Source organism: Ceratotherium simum, chromosome 11 (genome assembly GCF_057802395.1).
Source record: "Ceratotherium simum simum isolate JZ-2026a chromosome 11, ASM5780239v1, whole genome shotgun sequence".
NCBI classification, from domain to species: Eukaryota; Metazoa; Chordata; class Mammalia; order Perissodactyla; family Rhinocerotidae; genus Ceratotherium; species Ceratotherium simum.
The window spans coordinates 68,741,558-68,764,435 of record NC_141910.1 but is presented as its reverse complement, the minus strand read 5'-3'; the positions used below and the strand labels follow the sequence as shown (position 1 = coordinate 68,764,435).

General features: G+C 43.5%; 1 protein-coding gene across 4 annotated transcripts in view; it reads left to right on the top strand.

Annotated features, from left to right (window-relative positions):
* The window catches only part of ASAP2 (ArfGAP with SH3 domain, ankyrin repeat and PH domain 2), a 181,347-nt gene that overhangs the window by 76,895 nt on the left and 81,574 nt on the right, over positions 1-22,878 (top strand). For all 4 annotated transcript variants that reach the window (XM_087437175.1, XM_087437174.1, XM_087437177.1 and 1 more), the window contains exon 3: positions 3,357-3,502. In XM_087437175.1, the coding sequence (XP_087293301.1) occupies positions 3,357-3,502 (146 nt within the window). The remainder of the gene's footprint in view (positions 1-3,356; positions 3,503-22,878) is intronic.

Sequence of the window (22,878 nt, the reverse complement as noted above, 5' to 3'; positions counted from 1 at the left end):
AATAAAAGCTGATAGACCCGGTTTGGGTTCTTTCCAGAAACTTTATTCCCAAGCTATTTATTTTAGGTTCCTATTTTAAATTTGTTTTTGGCAAAAGAGAAGTAAAGGCACTCAACTACTTGCTGTTCTCTAGTAGGAAAATCTCAAACTTTGAGCGATCTGGAGGTGTAGGACAGTCAGTTAATATGTATTTATGGAGAGTTTACTGTTCTTACAGTGGGCACCATGCTAGGTGTTACGGGAAGACAGAGAGCCACAGGGCTATGGTCTTTATCAAGAACCTTCAAATTTGTTTGCAAGAAGAGAAATTTGCGTTAAAAATTCCAACTAGATCAGCGTGAAGAAGTTCCCACTGACCTAACCTGGGACAGTTTGAACATCAGAAAATAATCATTGCAGTGGATCAGAACACTTTAAATATACATACGTGAGGTGATGATGGTGATGAGCCAGAAGACTCACTGATCAGCATTGGGGTTGCAGGGATCAACACATTATTCTGAAGATTTGTAAGAGAAAGAATTAAAAAAAAAAAATAATAACCTCTACCAGGTGGTCAGTTGAGAAGCCCAGAAGGAAGGATGATAGGAAGTTCGTTCATACTTCTTGGTGCTGGATCATGAAGCCTTGCTGTTTGCTTCTCCTCTGTGTCAGGTTGGTCAGGTTGGAGAGAACGAAGGTTCCTCTCTCCCACAGGTGACCATGGGCTGGGCGGCAGCCTGCACAGTGAGCAGAGGGTGGGTTTGACCCCTGCCCCACCGCTTACCAAATCATATTGGGCAAATCATATAACCCCTCTGAACTCCACTTTATTCAAAAGATAATGGGGATGATAGTAACAACACCTTGTAGTGTTATCAGGTTAAATTGGACACAAGGCTAAAGGCAGGCTAATAGGCATTTACTAAAAGCTAATTGCCTTCCCCTGCCCTGGGGGTATTCACTTAGAGCAGCTGTGAGGGTTCAGGCACCATTTGGAAGGGCACCACACATTCTTGTTTCTCTCACCCAGTGGAGTGACATCAGCACCAGACGTCTGCTTGTGGCTGTCACTCCCTTCTAAAACCACACTGGAATTGCCCATGACTTGACCACCAATTTTGACATAGTTATAAAATAGCATGTGGTTTGAAAGGAACTGCCCTTCGCTGTTGACCACATGTTCTAGAATTGTAAGTTGAGTGAAATAGAACGTATAACTGATCCATCTCCAAAATGGAATTTTAAAAATCTAAAACTTGGGTACTTTTGGTTTGGGCAAGGTAAGCTATTTTTAGCAATGAAACAAACATCAGTGTAGCAGAGTAGAAGAAGAATGGGCTTTGGCATCAGACAAACTTGGGTTTGCACCCCAGCTCTGCCACTTTCTGTTTCCTAGAACAAGTCATTTGATCTCTTTGAGCCCCAATTTCCTTTCAGCATTATGAGAAAGTACATGTCTTATAAAGTTGTTCTGAAGTGGAGAAAAAACATGAGTAAAATCGTTTGTGCTCAAAATAAATGACATCTGTGCTGCTCTGAACTATTGTCAGTGCTGTTGTGTGTGTACTGAGTGTAGTTGAACTGTATTCTTACCTCGTTCTTTGATTCTTACCTTCACCTTGTGAGTATCACACAGCGGGCCTTTAACCTTCATGTGGCTGAGGAGGAGCCCCAGTGAGAGTCAATGACTTACCAAGGTCATGCCTATTTACTGGAAGGCATAGGACTGGAACCCAGGTCTTCTGAGGGCTCTTCTCACTCTGCATATATACTTCAGGATCTGTGTTTCTGTCTTAACTCATTTGCTGAGTGTAGTCTCAGAAAAGCATTTAATTTATCCAGAACTCTCAGGTCTTTTTCTGGGATGTCAAGGAAAAAAAAAAAAGAGGAAAAGGGCTTGAACAGTGAAATTAATTTTCTCTTGTGTTTGTTAGATCCACTTAGGAATCCCCTAAGGCATCCAAATGCCACTGGAGGTCAAGAGCAAAGCGCCTCCCTGGTGGGGTGGGTGTGCACACCATTCATGGATCATGGGGATCTGGCTCAGGGTCAAGGGCTGCTCTCCACAAATAAATGTTCCCTCATTTGCACCGGTTGTCAGGCCCAGCCCAGGCATTGGTTTTGGCTGACAGTGGTTTTATTTCCCTGAGGAAGAGTTTAGTGAAGTTCACATACAAGTTTATGCTGCATGTCTGCCTGCCTTGTCGTGCCTGTAAAGTTGTATTACGTTTCTAATTGAAATGATGAAAAAATAGAAATCAGGTGTCCATGCAAACAGAAATTGTTTTGTTATAGGCTGGCTGGATTCATTTAAAAATGCCTGACCTGAAGTGAAGGAATTATATTCAGCCACATTAACTTACCAGATTACCCATGTCCCCTATCCCCTTCCCCGTTCTTGAATCAGGTCTGATGGGACTCTGGCTTCTCTACAGCTTGATCAAGATCCATGTATGATTTCAATGTCCAACAGGGATTGGGAACCACTGAGCTGGAGACCCAGAATCCAGGTTTTCACTTTTTAAGCTGCTGCTTTGAGGCCTAATGGTAGTCAAATGCCCTCAGATAGATGACCAGGGTTTGCTTTTTTTGTTCAAACAACATGTGTGTTGTCTTATATTTCAGGCACAAAGATGAATGAAACTAAGTCCCTATGCTCTAAACACTTCCAACATATGGGGGAACACATTTATCAGACAATTTCACTGTAACATGTGAAGTGCAAGGACAAGAAGGTGCCAAAGCCAGACACCCAGGGCATAGGGCAGAGTCATTGAGGGCTTCCTGGAGAAAGGATGAGTCTGTGGCATGCACAGGAGTTGGGGAAGGCAGGGCTCTGGGCACAGGACACATCATGAACAGAGGCACAGAGGCACCCAACTAACCTTTGCTGCCCTGGCCTGTGCCCCGAGGACCACGGCTCCTCCTGTGTTGAAAGAAGCTGTGGTTTGTGGCTCCGGATTGGAGTCGTGAGCTCCGAGCTAGAGAGGAGCGGACATTTTTTGCTGAGTGTCTAGGGGAGGGCTGAGTCTGTTGACTTGATTCATGACTCTTGCCATCTTGTAGGCCAAGGAGGAGTCCCGGGAGATGTGGAAGGCGTTGGAGTGCCCTCGGCAGGCAGGCTCATCTGAGGAGCTGGAGGCCGTGGGACTCGTGTGAGGCTCTTTCCTCCCAGGACTCGTACTTGTTCTTGGGGATCGGTTGCCGGCACACTGGGATGTTGTCAGGACTGCAGAGTTATTTCTGTTCCTGGTGCAACGTGACTTTTCTCAGATTTCTATTCTAATGCTTTTGATTTTATTCACGACTAAGAAGAGCCTGGTGGGGATGGTGAGGCTGAAACGTTAACAGTGCGTCTCACGTTGCTATTGTAGCTCACGTGGAGAACGAAGAGCAGTACACCCAAGCTCTGGAGAAGTTCGGTGGCAACTGCGTGTGCAGAGATGACCCGGATTTGGGAAGTGCGTTCCTGAAGTTCTCCGTGTTTACAAAGGAGTTGACGGCGCTTTTCAAAAACCTGGTAAGTGTCATTATGCACATGCAGCTATCGGGCAGCATGTGAAACGCCTACAGTCACTTTAGTTGGAAAGGCAGCTCAATAGAGGATAATTAAGGTTTGTTTGATAAACTAAGAATAAATTTCATAGCTCATGTGGTACCTAAAGGCATTATATTTTCTCTACACGTTAGGTCACTTTGGAATAAATTTTAGAATTGGAATTTTTACTCTAACAAGAGTTTTAAAATTCAGCTCGGCATTTTAAATGTACACAGCTGTGGGACAAAATGGATAAATGCATTCATCTTGTTAAGGGCCTCTGACTTCAATATTTAATAGTTTCTAAACTGTGTAGAGTAGTCTGTTTCTAGTACTTATAGTAGAATTTAAACTTATAATATTTAATAAATATGTTTCAGACCCGTCTTACACAGCAAGGTAACCTATAATCAAAGCACAGAAATTAGCATGAATATTTAAAGGCCTTTTATGCTCCAAATGCAGCGCCTAAAAAAAGTCTCACTTTTTAAGCAAGTGGAAATATGGAGTTGGTACTTCTTGCCTGCGGTAGGTGCTTGGTGATGTGGGGTGAATGGAGTTCTTTCTTGTGCTTGGCAGCCCTGCACCGTCCTCGTCATGGGAACAGAATTCTGAAGAAGTGGGCAGGCTGCGAGGGTGTTCGTGACCCTGCCGAGTGGTTCTTCCACAGGGGAACATGCACTGGGATCGTCCCAGCATCTCTTTCCTGTTTTTCTCCCCTAGCTTGTCCTAAAGGTCGTGGACGACCAGACCAGGTCAAGAACTCAATAATGCTGTCTGTGTAGGTCGCAAACAACAGGGTCTTTCTCATTTCTCCTGTCAGCAAACTCATAACAAGTGAAAAAATACCTCATCATTCTTGAAATGGTGATGATGGCAGGCTTGTAAGTCTGGCCTTAGAAGGGCAGAAACAAGGGAACATAATGTATAAGTTAACAACAGGAAGGGGAAAGACCCAGATCATAAGGCTCTTGGTCTCTCTCCCTGTCTTCACTTGTGAAATATTTCAGTTGGAAATGGTAAAAATAAAAAGCTCTTGCTGTGCCTAAGGTTTTTACTTGGGTTAATTTGAAATCTCGTGGGGCTTTTTTCAAGTTCATTGCCCATTTATTACTGCCCCAGACAGGCTGACAGCACGCATACTGAACTGTGGAGCCCTAGCCCCCTTTCCAGCCCTGCTCCCTGGACACCGGCAAACATGCTCATTAGGGTCTCAACACTGAGTCACATTGGAGCTTTTTTTTTTTAACGGGAGAAACTGAATGGTCCCAGGGAAGAGATCTGAGATGCTAAGAAGGGAGGTCGTCTAGTGAAAAAGTCAGCCTGCCACCTAACCTCCCAGCCACTCAGTGGATAAGCCCCTTCTATGCATGCAGAGCTGCCAGCCAGCTTCTTAGTGCCTCGCTCTTAAATATGAATGAACAGCCTCTGGAATGAAAGAGTCCAAAATAAACAGAAAAAAGAACTTGAGGGAAACAGAGACGATGCAAAGAGCAGAAGAAAACTTTAAAGAAAATATATTTAATTCCAGAGAAATCAGAATAGCCACTGTATATGGAAGGGAAGAGTGAGATGCAGCTTGTTGTTAAAGAAAGGGGGGGGGAGACAATTAATGTAAGAAAATGTATGTAAAAATTCCATGAGGAGGGTTGGAGTAGAAGAAATCTCTCAGAAAATAGATCAAAAGACAAAAAAGTGGGAAATGGATAGAAGATGAGACAAGGATTAATCCTCAAGGTCCAGCATTCACTGACAGCCATTTCAGAAAAAGAGAAGAGAAAATCAGAGAGGAGGACGTGTGAAGGCAACAGTACAAAAGACGGTTTCCAAAACTGAAGGATTTGCATCTCCAGATTGAGGGGCGTGAGAGTGCCCAGCTCAGGAGGGGAAAGGACCCACCCCAAGGCATCTCCGTGTGAAATTGCAAAAGATCTTACTTGCTTCTAGAAAGCATGTGGATGGTTAAGAATCACAATGGCATCAACGTCTCATCAGTAACACTGGAAACTTGAAAGCATGGAGCACTGCCAGTAAAATCCTGAGGAGCATAATTCTAACCTGGAATTATACCCAGCCAACTAAGCATGAGAGTAGAATTAGAGATATTTTAAGACATACTAGGCTCAAAAAGTTTAGCTCCCATGTGTTCTCTGAAACTCCTAAAGGATGTGCTTTAGCAAAATGAAGAGGGAAGCCAAGAAAGAGGCAGATGTGTGAGTCAGAAAGAGGATCCAACCAGAAGGAAAGCAGTGAAAGGGATCCCAGGAGGATGCAGAGGGAAGCCCAGCAGGGTGACTGGGCCGGCGGCTGGGAGAGAGGCCAGCCCAGGATGCTGACAACTTGGGAGGCAGGAGGCTGGGGTCTGTCCGCCCACCTCAAGCAACTAGCTCTTTATCTTCATTCAGCTGATCTCTATACCTGGGTTTTCTCAGCTGTAAAATGGAGATAATGCCATACCTGGCTTTGTATATAGAATATAGCTAATTGCTTTTACACACCTTAGCTTATTTAATCCTTATAACAATCCCATAAGATGAGTCGGTGTTATCTTCACTTTATAGATTAGATAACTGGGGTCTGTGTGGTTTAAAGAGCTAATCTCTCCCTTGGGACAGCTCTGAGTCCTTGCCAGCTTTTGGATGTTTGCCTCCAGGTATAGAAGGACCACATGGTGGAATCCTGAGCAAACTAGCTTGCGCTCAGTTGTCAACATGAGCAGCTGCAGTATTAAAACAAAAGCAGCCCCTTCTTTTCTTGATTTTCTGGAAAACTGAAAGCAGGACAAGGCCTGGACGTTGTGACTGGTACATTGCCCACCACCCCACAGCTTTAGCACTTTGAGCACTTCAGAAATCCCTGCAAGGCCTAGTTGCTCTCCACCTTTCTGCAGGGAATAAGTTATCAGTGGCGGTCATTTGATGAGTATCCATGGTGCAGTAAGCACTGGGCTAGGCATGAAGGGTGTAGTAGTTCATAGTAGTTCGTTTTGTCCTCCTAATAGCTGTATGAGATAGTGCGTATTCCCTTCATCTTACGTGGGCACATACATGTTAAGTAACTTTATGGGTCCTTAGCTCCCAAGGGACAGAGTTGGGAGTCAAATCTAGGTCTCAAAACTCCAAACCCATGCTCTTTCCACTGTGGTGTTTAAAGGAATTAAGGCTTCTTGTCAACTCCTTGGGGGTAAGAAAAGACTGAACAGAAGAGAAGGCAGCACAGGGAAAGATGTAGCATGAAGAGAAATGCAGACCCCTGCTGCACTGCTGCAGGGGCCCCGTGGCAGCCAGAGGGCCTCGGTTTCCTCTTCTTAAAACAAGGATGAGAAACTATGCTCGCTTCACAGGGCCAGCATCAAGATAAAAGGAGTGAGTGGGAAGGGTTTCTTTATAAACTAAAAACCCAGCACATGGGTGACATTTTAGTGTTATGATATGCTGACCTAACTAATGTCCGGGGGATAATAGCTTTAAGTCCATGTGCATCACCTTAGTTTTGGCTTTTACTTTATGGAGTTAGGATTGTTGATCTTGTTTCCTGGCAAATACAAGAGAGAAAAAGAGAAAAGCTCTTATTTGCGCCAAAATTAGCATTCACCAGGCCTGATTTTCCAGTCCAGTGCTGGTGTTGAAGCTGCACCGCCGTAGGAGCTTCGAGAAGCTGGTGCTGAGACTGAGCTGTATAGGAGAATTCTCCTTTTTTGGTATTTTCTGTACCATTCTTTTTCCTATTTTTGGTCATATCTGTCCTCTTATTTTTAAAGCCTTGCTTTTACTTTTAAAAAAGTAAAGCCATTTAAAAAACATTTCAGTTCTGCATGGCTAAGATTCCCAATTCAACCTCTTGTCCAGAAAGAACAATAATTACCACCTGCCTGCTTTGCGGCCTGAAAGAATGTTTATAAAGCAGTTGGAACGTCTCCAAAGAAAGGCCAACTTAATATAAAGTGAGATTTTGTTACTAATGGGTGAGATTCTCACCTTTAGAGAGTCTATGAATTTTCTCTGCAGTAATGCAGGAAAAAGGGAAAAATAAGGCAGCTCCAGAAATGTAACATGTGTGAAATTAAACTGGTTATAAAGTCAGCCCAGCATCTTAGGTTCTTTTCCTCCTACCAGATGGATCTGAGACTCCTGGAAAGATTTTCCAAGGGCCACTTCTTTGTTGAGAAGTGGCTTTTAAAGGAATGGCTGCATTAAAGGACAGATTTCTGAAAGACCAGCTACAGATATGTGGTCTCTGTCTCTGATTTCAGAGAATTGGTAGTGAAATATGTACTCTCAGTCCACAGAACATGCTCTAGGTGAAAGCAGGGGCCAGCGGATGCTGAGCAAGGATGGAGTTCCAGTGCGAGAATTGAGAGCCGCCCCAGGGCTGAGGAATTTCACTTCACTCACATCGAAAGAGGAACCTGCAAGTTCCACTGACCAACGTGCTCATAAGTCGTGGATTTTTTGGCACAGATGATTGGAGTTAGAAGACATTATAGCCACAGAGTAAAGAGCTAGTCAGGTTCTGTTGGGGGTGAGTGGTAGCCTGTGGCTTTGTCTGTGTGATGCGCGCGGTGCCTGGCAGAGAGGCTTTCCCGCCCTGTTGCGTTGGGAATAATGTGGCAAGGCTCTCGTCCCGGCATCATCAGCCGTAGGTGACAGCCGTAGGTGAGAGATGAGCTGATCTCCCTGTTAGTAAAGCTCAGCTTCTTGTCCCAGAGGTCCTTACCTTCAGTACTTCCATAGCCTTCCTTCTCTTTTAACTTTTATTGGAACGTCTTATATCTTAAAATGCCTTCGATTCTTACTAAACAGGGGCACTGATCATAATTTCATCTTTTTGGGAGGAAGACTTATTGTTTTGGGCATAAATTAGTGAACTGTGCTGAATTCTAGAGAAACACCCAGTGGCTTGTACATGGTGTGTGGGAATATCTGCCCTAGATTGGCACTAGACTGTTGACTTTCGGTTTCCGACATCTGCTTTTTAATATTCTGACACTCTTTTCCCTGCTAGTTGCTGGGTTTTACTGCTATCAGCGTCTCCAGTGTTTCTTCTTCCACAGCACCATGAGCTGTAAAACAAGATGACTTGGCTTGTTAGACTTGTATGCAAAGTAAGAGTCTGTAAGCTTTGAATGAGGGGGACTGAGGGCTAGGGCTTCTCTAGGGGAGTAGAGTTCATGGATGGGCTTACTGAGAGTTACTTTGGACGCCCGGAAACCTCTGCCACTGATTTTTTAATCTGGCGTAATATGTGGTTGGAAATTCTTTGTCTGAGACTCGCAAGACTTCAACACTGTAAGCCACCTCCCACGCTCACAAATCCCTGACAAAATGAAAGCACATCCTTACTTTCACCAAAACAACAAAAGCAATAAGGCTAATTTCAGAGCCCTATGTTTTGGTGGTAGTGCAGCCACCTAATATGTGTAAATTGTACTTTGATACTATTTCTTTTTTTGGAAAGGCAGTGCTACCTCGTTGTAACCCCTGCAGTACACTGACTTCTAGAGGTCAGAGAAAGAGGGAAAAGCCGTCAGGGGAGAGGACAGGGGTGGGAACAAGGCCTTGGGCACGGGAGGGGAGCTCAACTGAGAAGAGTGGCTGATGGCCTGCTGGGAGCTAGGTCGTGCTCTGGTGCTATACAGGGCAGGAAGTGCTAATAACTCTCGTCTGGCCGGGAGACACACAGATACGTTTATTAGAATACAGAGCGTGCTATGATGGCCACTGTACAATGCCACAGAGCCCTAAGGGTGTGGCCCTGGAGGGCGAGGCAGTGACTCCCTGCCGGCTTTGGGTCCTTGGGTCCCTGGTGTGAAGGTGAGGCAAGGGAGTCCTGTGGGCTATCACAAGGTGTCCTCAGGTCCATCTGCACACAAGCATGATTGTAAAGCTTATGAACTCACACCTTGCACGTATCTTTAACGACTTGTCAAAGGCGTGGAGGACATGCTGTTATAAGATAATCATTTGAAAGCATTAATGAACTCAAAACAGGGTTTCTTTCTGCTTTCTTTTGTCATCGTGTATTTTCTCAATTGCTGGCTATTGAAAAGACAACCACCATAATGTAGGGGACCTCAAGCTTTTTAAAAAATCTCTTGCAAAACCTAAAATGTAATGTATAGACAGGCTGGAGTAGGAGGATGTGAATGAAGGTGATGGGTCACCTGCACCCGGGCAGCAGAGAGTCAGGAAGAGAAGCCCTGTGAGTAACTGTCGGCTTCGGTGATCAGGAGGCTGCAAGAGACTGTTTCCCTGACTCTGCTGTAAAGGCAGAAGGCAGGTTGCGGTAGCATGAGGCGAGACATCAGGCGAGGGAGGAGAGACAGCGGGTGTTCACTGTTCTAGGGAGAGGTTGATGATGAAAGGAGAAAGTGAAAAAGGGAAGGTTTTTATGATAAGAGAGACTTGAGCCTATTTCTAGGCCCCAGGGGAAGGAACTGGTGGCTGGAAGAGGTTGATGGTACAGAAGAGAGGGTTTGTGAGCTGAGAAGGCTGTGCATCCTGTGTCTTCTCCTATTGGTGATGTGCTCAGACGAGAGTCAAGCCCCTGCCTCTCCTGGGAGAGTCATCAGCAAATTTATGTAGATAAATTCAAGGTGCTAGCTTCTTAGTATGGATTCCCATTTCTTTGGGAATTTTCAGCTGTTTATTAATCATTCCTTAAAATCTAAATCTTGGCAAACCACATCAATACCGGTGTGTTCCAGATTCTAGTTTACAAAGCACTTGGACATAATTTTGTTTCATTTGCACCCCCAGGAGCACTAACCTTGCACTCAGGTGGAATCATCTGGGGCTTCTTAGAAATGCAGACTCCCAGGCCCTTCTCTCCTAGGCCTATTGAACCAGAATCTCCATTTTCATAAGATCCCCAGGGTATGAGTAGGCACATTAAAGTTTGAGAAGCATTGCCCTAGAGCAGGGGTTCCCAAAGTGTGGTCCCTGGACTAGCAGCACCAGCATCGCTGACACTTTTTAGAAGAAAAATCATGGGCCCCATACCATATCTACTGAATGTGGTTCTCAAATTTTAGTGCATCAGTAGCACCTGGAGGGTTGTTAGAACACTCATTGTTGGGTGCCATTCTCAGAGTTTCTGATTCCATTTGCATTTCTAATAAGTTCCCTGGGAATGCTGACCTGAATGGTAGGAACCAGCTGCCCCGGAGGACAGTCAGGTGAAGTGCTTCCGACTCTCACCCCTGAGAGTCGGGTGCTAGCTGAGGCCAGCAAATACCTTCTAACCTCGGATTCTCCAAGGTAATAAATTTGAAAAGATGCTTTTATTTTTCGTTGATGGCTTAACTAAATATTTTAACGTCATGTGGTTTTTAGAAGAAGTTGTGGATCCTGGGTTCTTCTGTGCTGGCCTCTCTGTCTCAGAGTTGGCCGTCTGCGGGTTTTCAGCAGGGTTGTAGGTAGGCCGAAGTGTGTGGTTTCATCATGTGTTCTCCAGTGGAAGAGGGAGGGGGGCAGAGGGTCACTGTTTTCCCTCCACTGAGAACCTGAAAGATCAAAGCAGCGTGACTGCCAGTGACTCAACGTTAAAGGCAGAAACCAGGTCAGCTATTTCCTCTCTTTCTCCTGGTGTGAAAGTTGCCAGTGTGTTTTTGGCAGCTGGCTGGTTTTGATCTTTCAGTTTGTGTTAAACACTCAAGATCAGCGGGGGCTCCCCCCTCTCCTTTTTAATTAAGCAAACCATCAGAGTGGCTCTGCTGCCAGAGAAGCAGGACTGGGAGCATGTGTTCACGAGGGCCCCGTGTGAGGGTGTGAGGGAGGCTGCGTGTGTGTGTGCGGGCACGTGTGCGCACGGTAGACCTTACGCAGTGCTGTCACTAGCCCCAGAGAAGAAGTCTCTTCACTTACACCAAAAAAGAAAGCGACTGGATGGTTTTCCTTTGTAAAGGTTCCTCACGTATCTGACGAACTGCTGTGTGTAACGGGAATAGAAGGGAATTCTGGTGTGGACGGCACCTGGGAGGGGAGTGTGTATGCAGTCTGGCAGCTTATCCAGTTCTGATCTTGTGTCAGGTGTGAGGCTGAACTCGAAGTTCAGCCGTCTCTGGTAGTGAAATGATAGGAAGGACTGGCTTCAGCTCAGCTCAGCTCTGCTGCTTCTTAGTTCTATGATTTGGGGGCAAAGTGAGTGGCTTTACCCTCTTTTTGTTTTCTTATCTGTAAAATGCAGATAACACCTACTTCTCAGAGTAGTTGTAAGGATTAAATGAGATTAAATGGCCCTGTGCCATTTAGGGATTTATTCAGGCCATTTTACCTACTACCTTCTGTTTCCCCCCAAAATTTTCTGCCTGGGTAACCATTCTTTCAGATAAGCAACCTTTGCAAAGAACCTAGAAAACTGTTCTTTGACCCTGCTAGGCACACGCCTGCCCCAGGGCCTTTGTGTTAGGAATTCCCTCTGCCGAGAGTGTTCTACCAGATTTTCACATGGCTCTCGGCCTCACTTCCTTCACATTCTGCTCAAATGTCACCTTCTAAAAAGGCCTTCCTGACCACTATTTGAGAGTCCCATTGCACAAATAATCATAGCAGCTTTATTTGTAAGATTTGTGGTAGCCCCCAAATTGGAAACAACTCAGTCTGTCAACAGGTGTCTGGATAAACAGATTGTCATGTAGCCAGACGATGTGATACTGCTCAGCAAAAACGAGTGAGCTCTTGATGCAACGACATGGATGGATGTCAAAGTAGGTGTGCTCAATCTCAAAGCAGTTATGAAGGAGGCCGACAAAAAGGAGTGCATCCTACATGAGTCCATACATATGAAATTCTAGAAAATGCAGACTATTCTGTGATGACAGAAGCAGGGACTGGAGATTGGCGGGTGAGGAGCTGGGAGATGGGCTTGCAAAAGGACACAGACTTTTGTGGGTGGTGGCTATTTCACTGTCTGGATTTTGGCGATGGTTTCGTGGGTGTATATATATGTCATAACTTGTCAAATTGCACACGTTAGATGTGTGCAATTTATTGTGTGTCAGTCATAGCTCAAGCTGCTTAAAAATTTCTTTTAAGCCATTGCCCTAAAGCTTTGCTGTCTAATAGAACTTGTTGCATTGATGGAAATGGCCTCTGTCTGCTCTATCCAATATAATAAGCCACTGGCCACATGTGGCTGTTGAGCACTTGAAATGTGGCTAGTGCAACTGAGGAACTCAGTTTTTTTTAATTTTTATTTATTTATTTATTTTCCCCCCAAAGCCCCAGTAGATAGTTGTATGTCATAGTTGCACGTCCTTCTAGTTGCTGTATGTGGGACACGGCCTCAGCATGGCTGGAGAAGCAGTTCCTCGGTGCGTGCCCGGGATCCGAACCCGGGCCACCAGCAGCGGAGCCTGCGCACTTAACCCCTAAGCCACGGGGCTGGCCCAGGAACTCAGTTTTTAACTTGATTTAATGGTAATCCATTTAAATTTGAATGAGCGTATGTGGCTATTGTCTGTCATATTGGACAGCACAGGTGTAAGGCCTTACCTGCTACTGTAACACCCTTGGCAACACCACCCACACACCCTCCTGGGTCTTAGGCTGTAGCTCCTGGAGATGACTTGAAGGTTCTGACAGGTGATGGCTCTTTCATATGTACACCTCCTTGCTAATGCCGAAACCTCTGCTAAGAATGTCCTTAACTGAAAGCAATGACATCTGAGGTCTTTTTGCACTTCTCCCTCCTCTGACAGGGAGGTGTCACTGTGGCTGTGGAAGATGAACAGGTGGTTTGCCTTTCTTTGGAGCCTTGGTTTTATCTGTTTAACTCTGTGACTGAGCAGCATTTGCTCAAGTTAAAAAAGAAAAACTCTGCAGATCTCAGTGTTATCTTTTCTACCTCTTAGGTTTCTCATAAATTAGGCATATTAAAATAAACTTAAATGACAAATAAGTTTCAGGTCAGACTCTTTGGCCATGTTTTATAAACATGCTCTTTTAAGGAAAAGCCAATTATCCCCAAAGAGTTGGACTCTATTAAGGGTTTTGGAGGCCAGCCCTAGGAAGACCTGTTCTTTTCTAGATTCACGAGCCTGGAGCCAGGAAGAGTCTGCCCAGGGACATTTTCTGTTTTGTTTCTCTCTTCTCTTGGCTGCTTCTTAAAAATAGAGAGCTGTGATGTGAGAATCCTGTCTAGTTTCAGGCTTCTAAATGGATCCCCTGGGCAAGATCGTTTGGCAAAGCAAACTTACTCATTGCCTAAGTCATGGAGAAGCAGCACTGTGGTTCCCTGGGGCACCACGGCAGGTGGGACCAGGGGGGAGCTTTGGCCAGATCAGCAACTGGTGGTAACCAGTGACCGGGGCTAAAGGAGCAGGCGAGACAGTGCCCCTGGGAGCCGAGGAAGTTTTAGGGGGAAGGTGGGGAAGATTTTAGAGAGTATGGAAGTAACAAAGCTAGAGTCAAGAAATTTTAAGACCAAAACAATAAAATAACAAGAACAGCGTGGAAAGATGGCTATTGGCTGGCTATATCTCCCCTACACCCCAATCTCCTTGTCTATCTTTGTTTGCTAATCACTGTGGTATTAGCATACCGAGGTGGTTCTTGGTCTCTGATAGCCCTGCCTGGCTGCCTGCCCCACCGACTGAATCATTTTATTTTGAAGGAAGTAAAATTGTGTTAAAAATTAAAAAGTTACTACCTTAGAGACAGGCACCTCCACGCCCTAAGGATTCCTGGTATAGGAGGGAACGTTTATCGATCCTGACTGACTCTATTCATGAAAAACCCACCCTAAACTGTTCGGGGAAGAATTGAGAACAAGAGAGTGCTCCAGAGGGATAAGTTTGGGAGGGTCGGGGTGGAGGGGGTCCAGATGGGGACGCGTGTGTGTTACCTGATAACCGCTTCGTGCCATAGCAATTCGCGCCATAAAATGTAACTGTTTAAATGTTTTAAATTAGCCAATCATGTAAGACCGGGCCAACCTTTTCCCGCTTTGTGCTTCCAAACCCTGTATAAGAATTTGCCCTTTAAGGTCCGGGGTCGACTCCTCTGTCTCCTGCGAGAGATACGTGTCGACCCGGAGCTCCGCTTAATAGACCTCTTGCGTTTGCATCAAGCTCGGTCTTCTGTGTCTGTGGGTCCGCGCCTTCCCGAGACTGGAGTTGGGGTTTCCTTTTTGGGATCCTACATTTGAGGGCTCGTCCGGGATTTGCGCGGTCACCCCAGACTCCGAAGACCCCTTGGAGGTAAGCCTGAGTGACTGGGTGTGTGAGTGTGTGCGGCGCCGCGAAGCATTGTTTTGGTTTCCGTATCTGGGCAGCCGCCGCTTCGGGCCGTGAAGACCGAGCGGCTGCAGTGGCAGACGTGCTGGGAACTGCAGGCTGCAACCCTGGGGGACGCCCCAAGGGACAAGGGGAGTCGGGAAAGCCTGACCACCCCCCCTTCAGGTGGAAAAAGAAACGGCACTCCTTTTCCCAGGGAGGACGAAAACCCCTCCCGTCTGAAGCCGCCTTCGGTTGGCTTGTAGAGACGCCAACCGGGCGAGATTGTTTATGTTTTGGTGTGTCTTTGGTGTTCGTTGTTCTGTTTTTGTTCGTCACGTGGACCTCATTTGACGGGATGGGATCCTACAGCTGGAGGACCTGCCTTCTCCCTGGACTACTGCAGATGGTGAGATACGGGAACGCCTGACAAAAGCCGGCAAAAAGGTAAGACTTCTTACCACGTCAGCCTCCCGGAATCTCTATCTGCGGAGTCCAGCGGAAGGAAATGGTGAGAATTTTTTCTCTTTCTAAATTTAGATTGGCAGGAGAAAATATTTGGGAAACTAGTTTCTTGGGCTTTTAGTGACTCTTGGTTTAAATTTGGTAGAGTACTCTTGGTTTTTGATCTTGATCCCTTTTCCTCCCAAAGGTAGTCTCTGTTTTTCTCTTTTGTCTGTGTCTTTTGTCATAAAAAGGAAATACCATAGGGTAGGACGCAGGCATAGGCCCTATTAGCCTGTTGTCCGGGCCGGCCCCACAGACTGGTGAGTTTGCGGGTCTCACCAGACCGGCGTCTACAAACTTTGCTGTGGGTTATTATGCACATGAAGTGAAGGTCATTGCCGAGGGCGTCTTGGAAGCCAAAAGGCCGCAAATTTAAGTGGGCGCGGGTCGAGCAGTTAAGAGCCATTAGGGCGCTCGCCACTTTCAGAAGACTCCCGTGACAGGATAAGTTGGGTCACGGAACGGGGTAGATGACACAGGTCCCCCGCCAACTGCAAGAAAATGTCCGTGCAACGACGAGGTACTCTGTAAAGCACACAGTCCCTGACCCCGCGGCACCTCCCCCCCAGGTATTATTCTGGCTCCAAGAGACCTAAGGCGTGGCTAAAGCTGTCATTGTGCACAGAAAAAAAAAAAAAAAAACCGGATGAGGTTTTTCCTTCTGTCTTGTTCTGTGTCCTGAGAAAACTTGGCTTTGTGACCAGTGAGAATATTCTCCTTGGTCTCCACCATACGGAAGGTGCATTTACCGGGGTGCACCTTGGTGGCCAGTCGAGTACACTGGGGTTCCGAACTGTCTCTGTCCGGCTGGGCCAAGCTCTCAGGGGAGTCTGAATATCTTTGGGAGTGAATTCTGTGGATCATGGGGGCTACATCATCTGCGCCCTCACCAGGGACGCCTCTTGCATCCATGGGAAAGATTTATTCTAAGCGTGAAAAGTTACCTCCGGGTCTTTCCTTAAAAAGGCTTATTGGTTCGAGTCACTATTGGAATAAATATACAAGTAAAGATCCTACTCGTCAATGGCCAGACGACGGATCCTTTGAATTGGAAAAACTTCTAAATTGGAAAAAAAAAAAAATGTTTTGAGAGCTCTCACATAATTGCTTAATTGGTACCTAAGAATTAAGGCTAGAAAAAGGAAGGAAAAAATTTGACTAGTCTTAAGACCTTGACTCAGGTTACAATTGAATTGAGAACATGTAAAAGTGTAAGTGTTGATAAGATTATAAAGGTTGGAATGTTTGAGCTAATTTTATATAAAGAGGTTACATCAACCTTGCCTGAGTATGTTTTAAAATGTCTGACTGGGAATGCTCCCCTGGTCCAAAATTATAAGACCAAGACCTATTGATAAAAATCTTAATGATAACTATGTTTAAAGGTATAAGAAGTGATGAAAACTGCATGAAATTTTGTAGGAAAAAACTGATGTTATTTCTATTACAGAACTGGTTAACAAAAATAGTAATTTAAATGATGGCTAATTTTATCTGAAGTCTTATAAAGTCTTGTAGGCAATCTAAATAATTATTGGGAATAAGTAACTAAATAGTTGTGAAAAAGATGAACGTTGGATGAACTTTACACAATAATTATGTGTTATGGTGGTTACAGCTTCCAAACTCTTTCTGGTAACTTAAAACTTTAGAGTTTTGCTAAATTTTATGATAAAAATTCTCTGAGTATCATCATTTCCAAATAAGATAAGATATTAGACATTGATTGCTAAATGTACATTTGTCTACTTTTGGCTTTTCATTACAGGAAAACTAAAAGGTGTTTTAAGTCTATTGGTAAACATATGTTTTATTAAAAGATTGTACTATAAAGTAACATATTTCTAGAAGTTATGAAGTGTTCATAAATTTTCCAATCCACAAAATGCTAATGTAAAAAAGTTTATAACTGCTTACTTAGTTTTTACTTAGAAGTCAAAGTCTATAAGGGTTAAAATTTCTAATTAATATATGTGATTGAAGCTACTAAAAAATTAAAAAAATATGTCTGTGTACAAGGAAAGTAAGATGTATAAAGAAAGAACAAAGAATGGAAATGTTTTGTTTGGTCGATTAAGAAAGATAAATTTGTCCTCAAGTACTAGAAGGGAAAAGAAAGACATGGGACAAATTCTAAATGTAAAAAGAAAGTTATAAGTTTATGAAAGAGGAATTCTGGAAAAAGAGTTTTTACATGGTCAAGTTGGCTAAGATTAAAATAAATTTAATTAAGTAAATGAGTTTTAATATCAAAAGTAAGCTGGTACAAAATTATAATTTGATCTTATTTCTCTTAAAAGGATAATTTTCTTAAACTTGATAAAGAGGTTACAAAAGATTTTTCTTTACCTTTGAGTAAGTCTACCTAAAAGACAAAAAATCTATGTTTTGTTGGGATGATTTCCTGTGTTCAAAAGACTGAGGTCTCTCTATTAAGGCTTTTTGGACTGTTAATGCTATGTTTGCTTTGACTGTTTATATTTTTGACAAGCTCCCCCAAAATTCATATCTTCAAGTCTTTTTTTTTACTTTTTTCTTTGAGAATTTTCAAAGGGCCCTGGAACTTCTCAAAGAAATTTGCTCTCTTCCTATAAGGGGAAAGATACTAAACTTATTAGGCTGATTCAGTATGTTAAACTACATGGAAAAGATTGTCAGACAAGTGATGATAAGTCTGCTTAGGTGCTATTATGTGGGTAAATGTTATTGATATAGGTGTTTTAAAATTGTACAACATTACTGAAATGCTGATCTGTCCTGATTATCAGTCATAATTCTGGTTATTATTATTTTCAAGTGTTGTATGTCACAAAATTAACCAAATTTCTCTGTCAATTGCCATTTTGAGGTCTTCTTCTTTACAGACTTATTTCTTTGCTCTAATGCTTTTGCAAAATGTTTCAACTTCAGAAAAATTCATAGAAAGGACTCTGACATTTACACTGAAGTACAGGCTTCTGATAAACTTTCTGATCATAAAACTGAACTTGATAAGAAATTACAGAAATCTGTTGGAGAGACTGATAACTTCATGAAGCTGCTAACAAAAAGATTGGGATCAAAAATGGATTACACAGGACTGAATGAACTGATTATAATTTTTATGATTTTTCGTTTGAAGTATTGCTGAATTTTTAATGTTTTGTTTTTTCAGATTTAAGGAAAACTTTTTCTCTTTTCTCCTGAGCTAGCTATGACTTATAGCAATTTGGTAAATAATACTTTTGTAAGTAAAATTGAAATATTTATCTTTTTCTCTCTATCTGATCCCTCGAATTTGGAAACTCTTAGTGAGTATTGTTGTTTTCATGGCAATATAGTTATTTGCATAAGTTCAATAAGAATCTGTTCTCCTTGTAACAGGACACAATTGGAAACACTGGTTATATTACCAAGGTTATGACTGGAACATCATATTTGCGATATAACCATACAGCTTTTGAGGAATGAAGATTGGACTTTATGGAATAAAGCCACGTGGAAATATTGGCCTGGTACCTTGTGTTCCAAGCAGCACTTACCAGGATAAGTAAAGAATGTCACTTATCTGGCAGGTACAAGGAACCTTGAAATATTTTGGGGAAACCTCGGAATAGAGGAATTCACCCAAATTTACAGGTATTGCAGGCAAAGTCTGGTGACAAATTCCTTGGCTTGGCTTTCCTGGCCTCGAGAGGCCTTTAAAGTTCAATGTGAGATTCCTTATAAAAAGTTCCAGCAAAGCAGATTTAAAAGAGCCTATGTGATCAATTGCTATTCTTGCTGTACTTATGTTAATAATTGGGCCAACTCTATTAGAACTAGACTTATTTTGCAAACTAGTTAGTTTTAATTTTGCTATCTTAATAAAAATGAGGGTGATTTTAGAGAAAAAAAAATTATATTTCAGTAAAAACTATAGTATACATTTGCAGATATTAGATCCTAGTTTTGTTAATTGTCTTTTGAGGTTTTTATTTTATATCTGTTGACTAGACTGGATCCTGATTTCTTCCAGTCTCCTGAAATATCTGGCTACAGATCTCCAAACTAACGTTTTTGATTTTTTCCATCATTTTCATTTGGAATCACTGAGAACTGAACCTGCCCTTTTTCCTGAAGCCTTACAAACTGAAGCTGATGGACTTGATACCATAATATAGGCGTAACCTTGAGAGCCCACCTGCATCACCACCTTCCAAAAGGAACTCGATTGAACTGATCTGTCATCAGGACTATGAAATGTGTTCAGTGAGATGAAACAATCTACCAACTCAGCTTCTGGACTATGAAACTTCTTTAAGTTTCAAAAGGACTGTAAAACTTTCAGTTTCAAAGGCGGGACTGTGGGAGATCAAGATTTGGCCACCCTGAAATATATCTCTTTACCTTGATTGTTTTCTCTGAAGGACATTTGACCTCCCGCAGTACCTACTGGGCAAAGATGGCACAGACTGTTTAACTTAGTACGGGGAGCTTACTACGCCTTAAATGGCTCCAACCCTGAAATGACTGAAGCATGCTGGCTATGCCTAGCGGTCAGCCCCCCCTTATTATGAAAGAATTGCCACCATGGGGGTCTATAATAACACCACGGACCACACGACTTGTCTTTGGGGCAAAAAAGGGCGGATAACCCTAACGGATGTATCGGGGACCGGTTCAGGACTATGCTTAGGAAAAATTCCCCCGGGCTACCAGGCTCTATGTAATAAGACTCAAGTCAGCCTTCCGACCACTCCTGGTTATTTTTTGATACCAGGGCCCAATAGATGATGGGCTTGCTCCACAGGCCTGACCCCCTGCATCTCAACTGGCGTATTCAATTCGTCACAAGATTTTTGCGTGCTTGTGCAGTTGGTGCCTAGAATTTATTATCATACTGCCAATAGTTTCGAGAATGAATTTGACCAGAGATCCAGATTATGGAAAAGAGAACCAGTATCCCTCACCCTGGCTGTACTCCTGGGACTGGGAGTTGCCGCGGGCGTAGGGACTGGCACTACGGCCTTAGTCACAGGAGAAAGGGGATTAACTGCCTTGAGCAATGCTATAGATGAAGACCTCAGGACCTTAGAACAGTCCATCTCTAAACTAGAAGAGTCCCTCACTTCCCTGTCTGAAGTAGTGCTCCAGAATAGAAGAAGATTAGACCTGCTGTTTTTAAGAGAGGGAGGACTTTGTGCGGCCCTTAAAGAAGACTGCTGTTTCTATGCAGATCACACAGGGGTAGTCCGAGATTCAATGCAAAGATTAAAGAAAAGATTAGACATGAGGCAGCAAAGCAGGGAGGCGCAACAGAGCTGGTTTGAATCCTGGTTCACTAAGTCCCCCTGGATGACAACCTTACTATCCTCCCTAGCAGGACCCTTGCTGATTCTTTGTCTACTCTTAGTTTTCGGACCGTGTGTTTTCAATAGAATTACTGCTTTTATAAGAAAAAGGGTCAATGCAGTGCATGCTATGATGCTCCAACGCCATTACCAAGCTCTCCCACGCAATGAGCCACTGATAGTAGACACCGAAAACTAAGTTCTAAGATTAGAACTAGGGACAAAAGAAGAAGTGGGGAATGAAGGAAGTAAAATTGTATTAAAAATTAAAAAGTTACTACCTTAGAGACAGGCACCTCCACGCCCTAAGGATTCCTGGTATAGGAGGGAACGGGTATCGATCCTGACTGACTCTATTCATGAAAGACCCACCCTAAACTGTTCGGGGAAGAATTGAGAACAAGAGAGTGCTCCAGAGGGATAAGTTTGGGAGGGTCGGGGTGGAGGGGGTCCAGATGGGGACGCGTGTGTGTTACCTGATAACCGCTTCGCGCCATAGCAATTCGCGCCATAAAATGTAACTGTTTAAATGTTTTAAATTAGCCAATCATGTAAGACCGCGCCAACCTTTTCCCGCTTTGTGCTTCCAAACCCTATATAAGAATTTGCCCTTTAAGGTCCGGGGTCGACTCCTCTGTCTCCTGCGAGAGATACGTGTCGACCCGGAGCTCCGCTTAATAGACCTCTTGCGTTTGCATCAAGCTCGGTCTTCTGTGTCTGTGGGTCCGCGCCTTCCCGAGACTGGAGTTGGGGTTTCCTTTTTGGGATCCTACAATTTCTCCTTGTGAGATTACAGACCTTTGACTACTTATTGACTCATCTTGTCAGACATATCCAAGTGAACCCAGGAAGAGAGGGAGAAAACGGAGGATTTTTAATTTAAAGAATGCCTGTTTGCTGTTGGTATTAGATCCATAGTTAATAGCAGTGATTAAGATTAATAGTTTGGGGCCGGCGCTGTGGCTTAGCAGTTAAGTGCACGTGCTCCGCTACTGGCGGCCCGGGTCCGGATCCGGGCGCGCACCGACGCGCTGCTTCTCCGGCCATGCTGAGGCTGCGCCCACATACAGCAACTAGAAGGGTGTGCAGCAGTGACATACAACTATCTACTGGGGCTTTGGGGGAAAAATAAATAAATAAAAATTTAAAAAAAAAGATTAATAATTTGTATTCAGATCGTGCTTGGTGTTTCAAAAAGCCATTTTATGTAACATACTTGTTAAAAGTAAGTCAGAGCATGAGAGAAAGCCTGATGCTTGCTTGGCGCTAAGGAAAATATTCTAGTTGGGTTGCCCAGGGATAATTTAATTCTTCCCATAGATCATAAAAATTTCATTGCTCATAAATTGAGGCTGGAGCTGCTGAGCACAAGGGATGTGCAATAATCTTTTGGCTGTGGTTTTCATCGCTTCGTGGCCAAGACAGAGGATGTTTTGTTCAGCTGTGGGCCTGAGGCTACTGGGCTGCCCCAACACACATAGTCAGAGAAAGATTCGGAGCCCGGCCTTCATGCTGCAGGGCGCTCTTGCCAAGGCAGAATATCTGGGCCTAGTGCACTTGTTCTCCGAGACCAGGCAGAGACAAGAGCAGTCATTTCCTGGGACACTCACCCTGAGTCAAATTGCTTGTGTGCTGTGTGTGTTACCTACATAGAGCGTGTTCATGCAGAGGGCAAACAGAGGCTAGTGTCCAGGAGTACGGAAGCTTTATTAATAAATCCATTGATGAGGATTCTGTTTATTTTTTATTTTTATTTTTTTTTAGGATTTTACATGCTATTTTTTTTACGCTTTTTTTTAATGAAAAGCAATTTTATTAGGCAACTATTTTTTAATATGATGTTGAGTAAGAAAATTGGTATTTTAGCCAATATTTTTGACATTCTTAACAAACTAAATTTGAGGATTCTGTTTATATTTGTAGTAATTTCTTTTAATTAGCTTTATTGAAGTATATTTTACATGTCGTAAAATTCACCCATTGCAAGTATACAAGTCAGTGATTTCTAGGGACTTTACCAAGTGGTGCAGCCATCACCATAAATCAGTTTGGGGACATTTTCTTCCCCCAGCAAGGTCCCTCATGTCCTCTTACAGTTAATCTGCATTCCTGCCCCCTGCCCCAGGCAACCACTAAACTACTTTCTGTCTCTTTTGTAATAATTTAGCTAATTATTTTCTGATTAGAGAGTAGTTTCTTATTTTTAGATTATTTTAATAACACCAGAAAGAAAAATTGATTGGAATGAAGGCCAGAATCCCCACAGTTGATCTGGCATCCAGACTTCTCTTTTTAGCTATTATCTTCTTCTGCCCCTCTGCTTA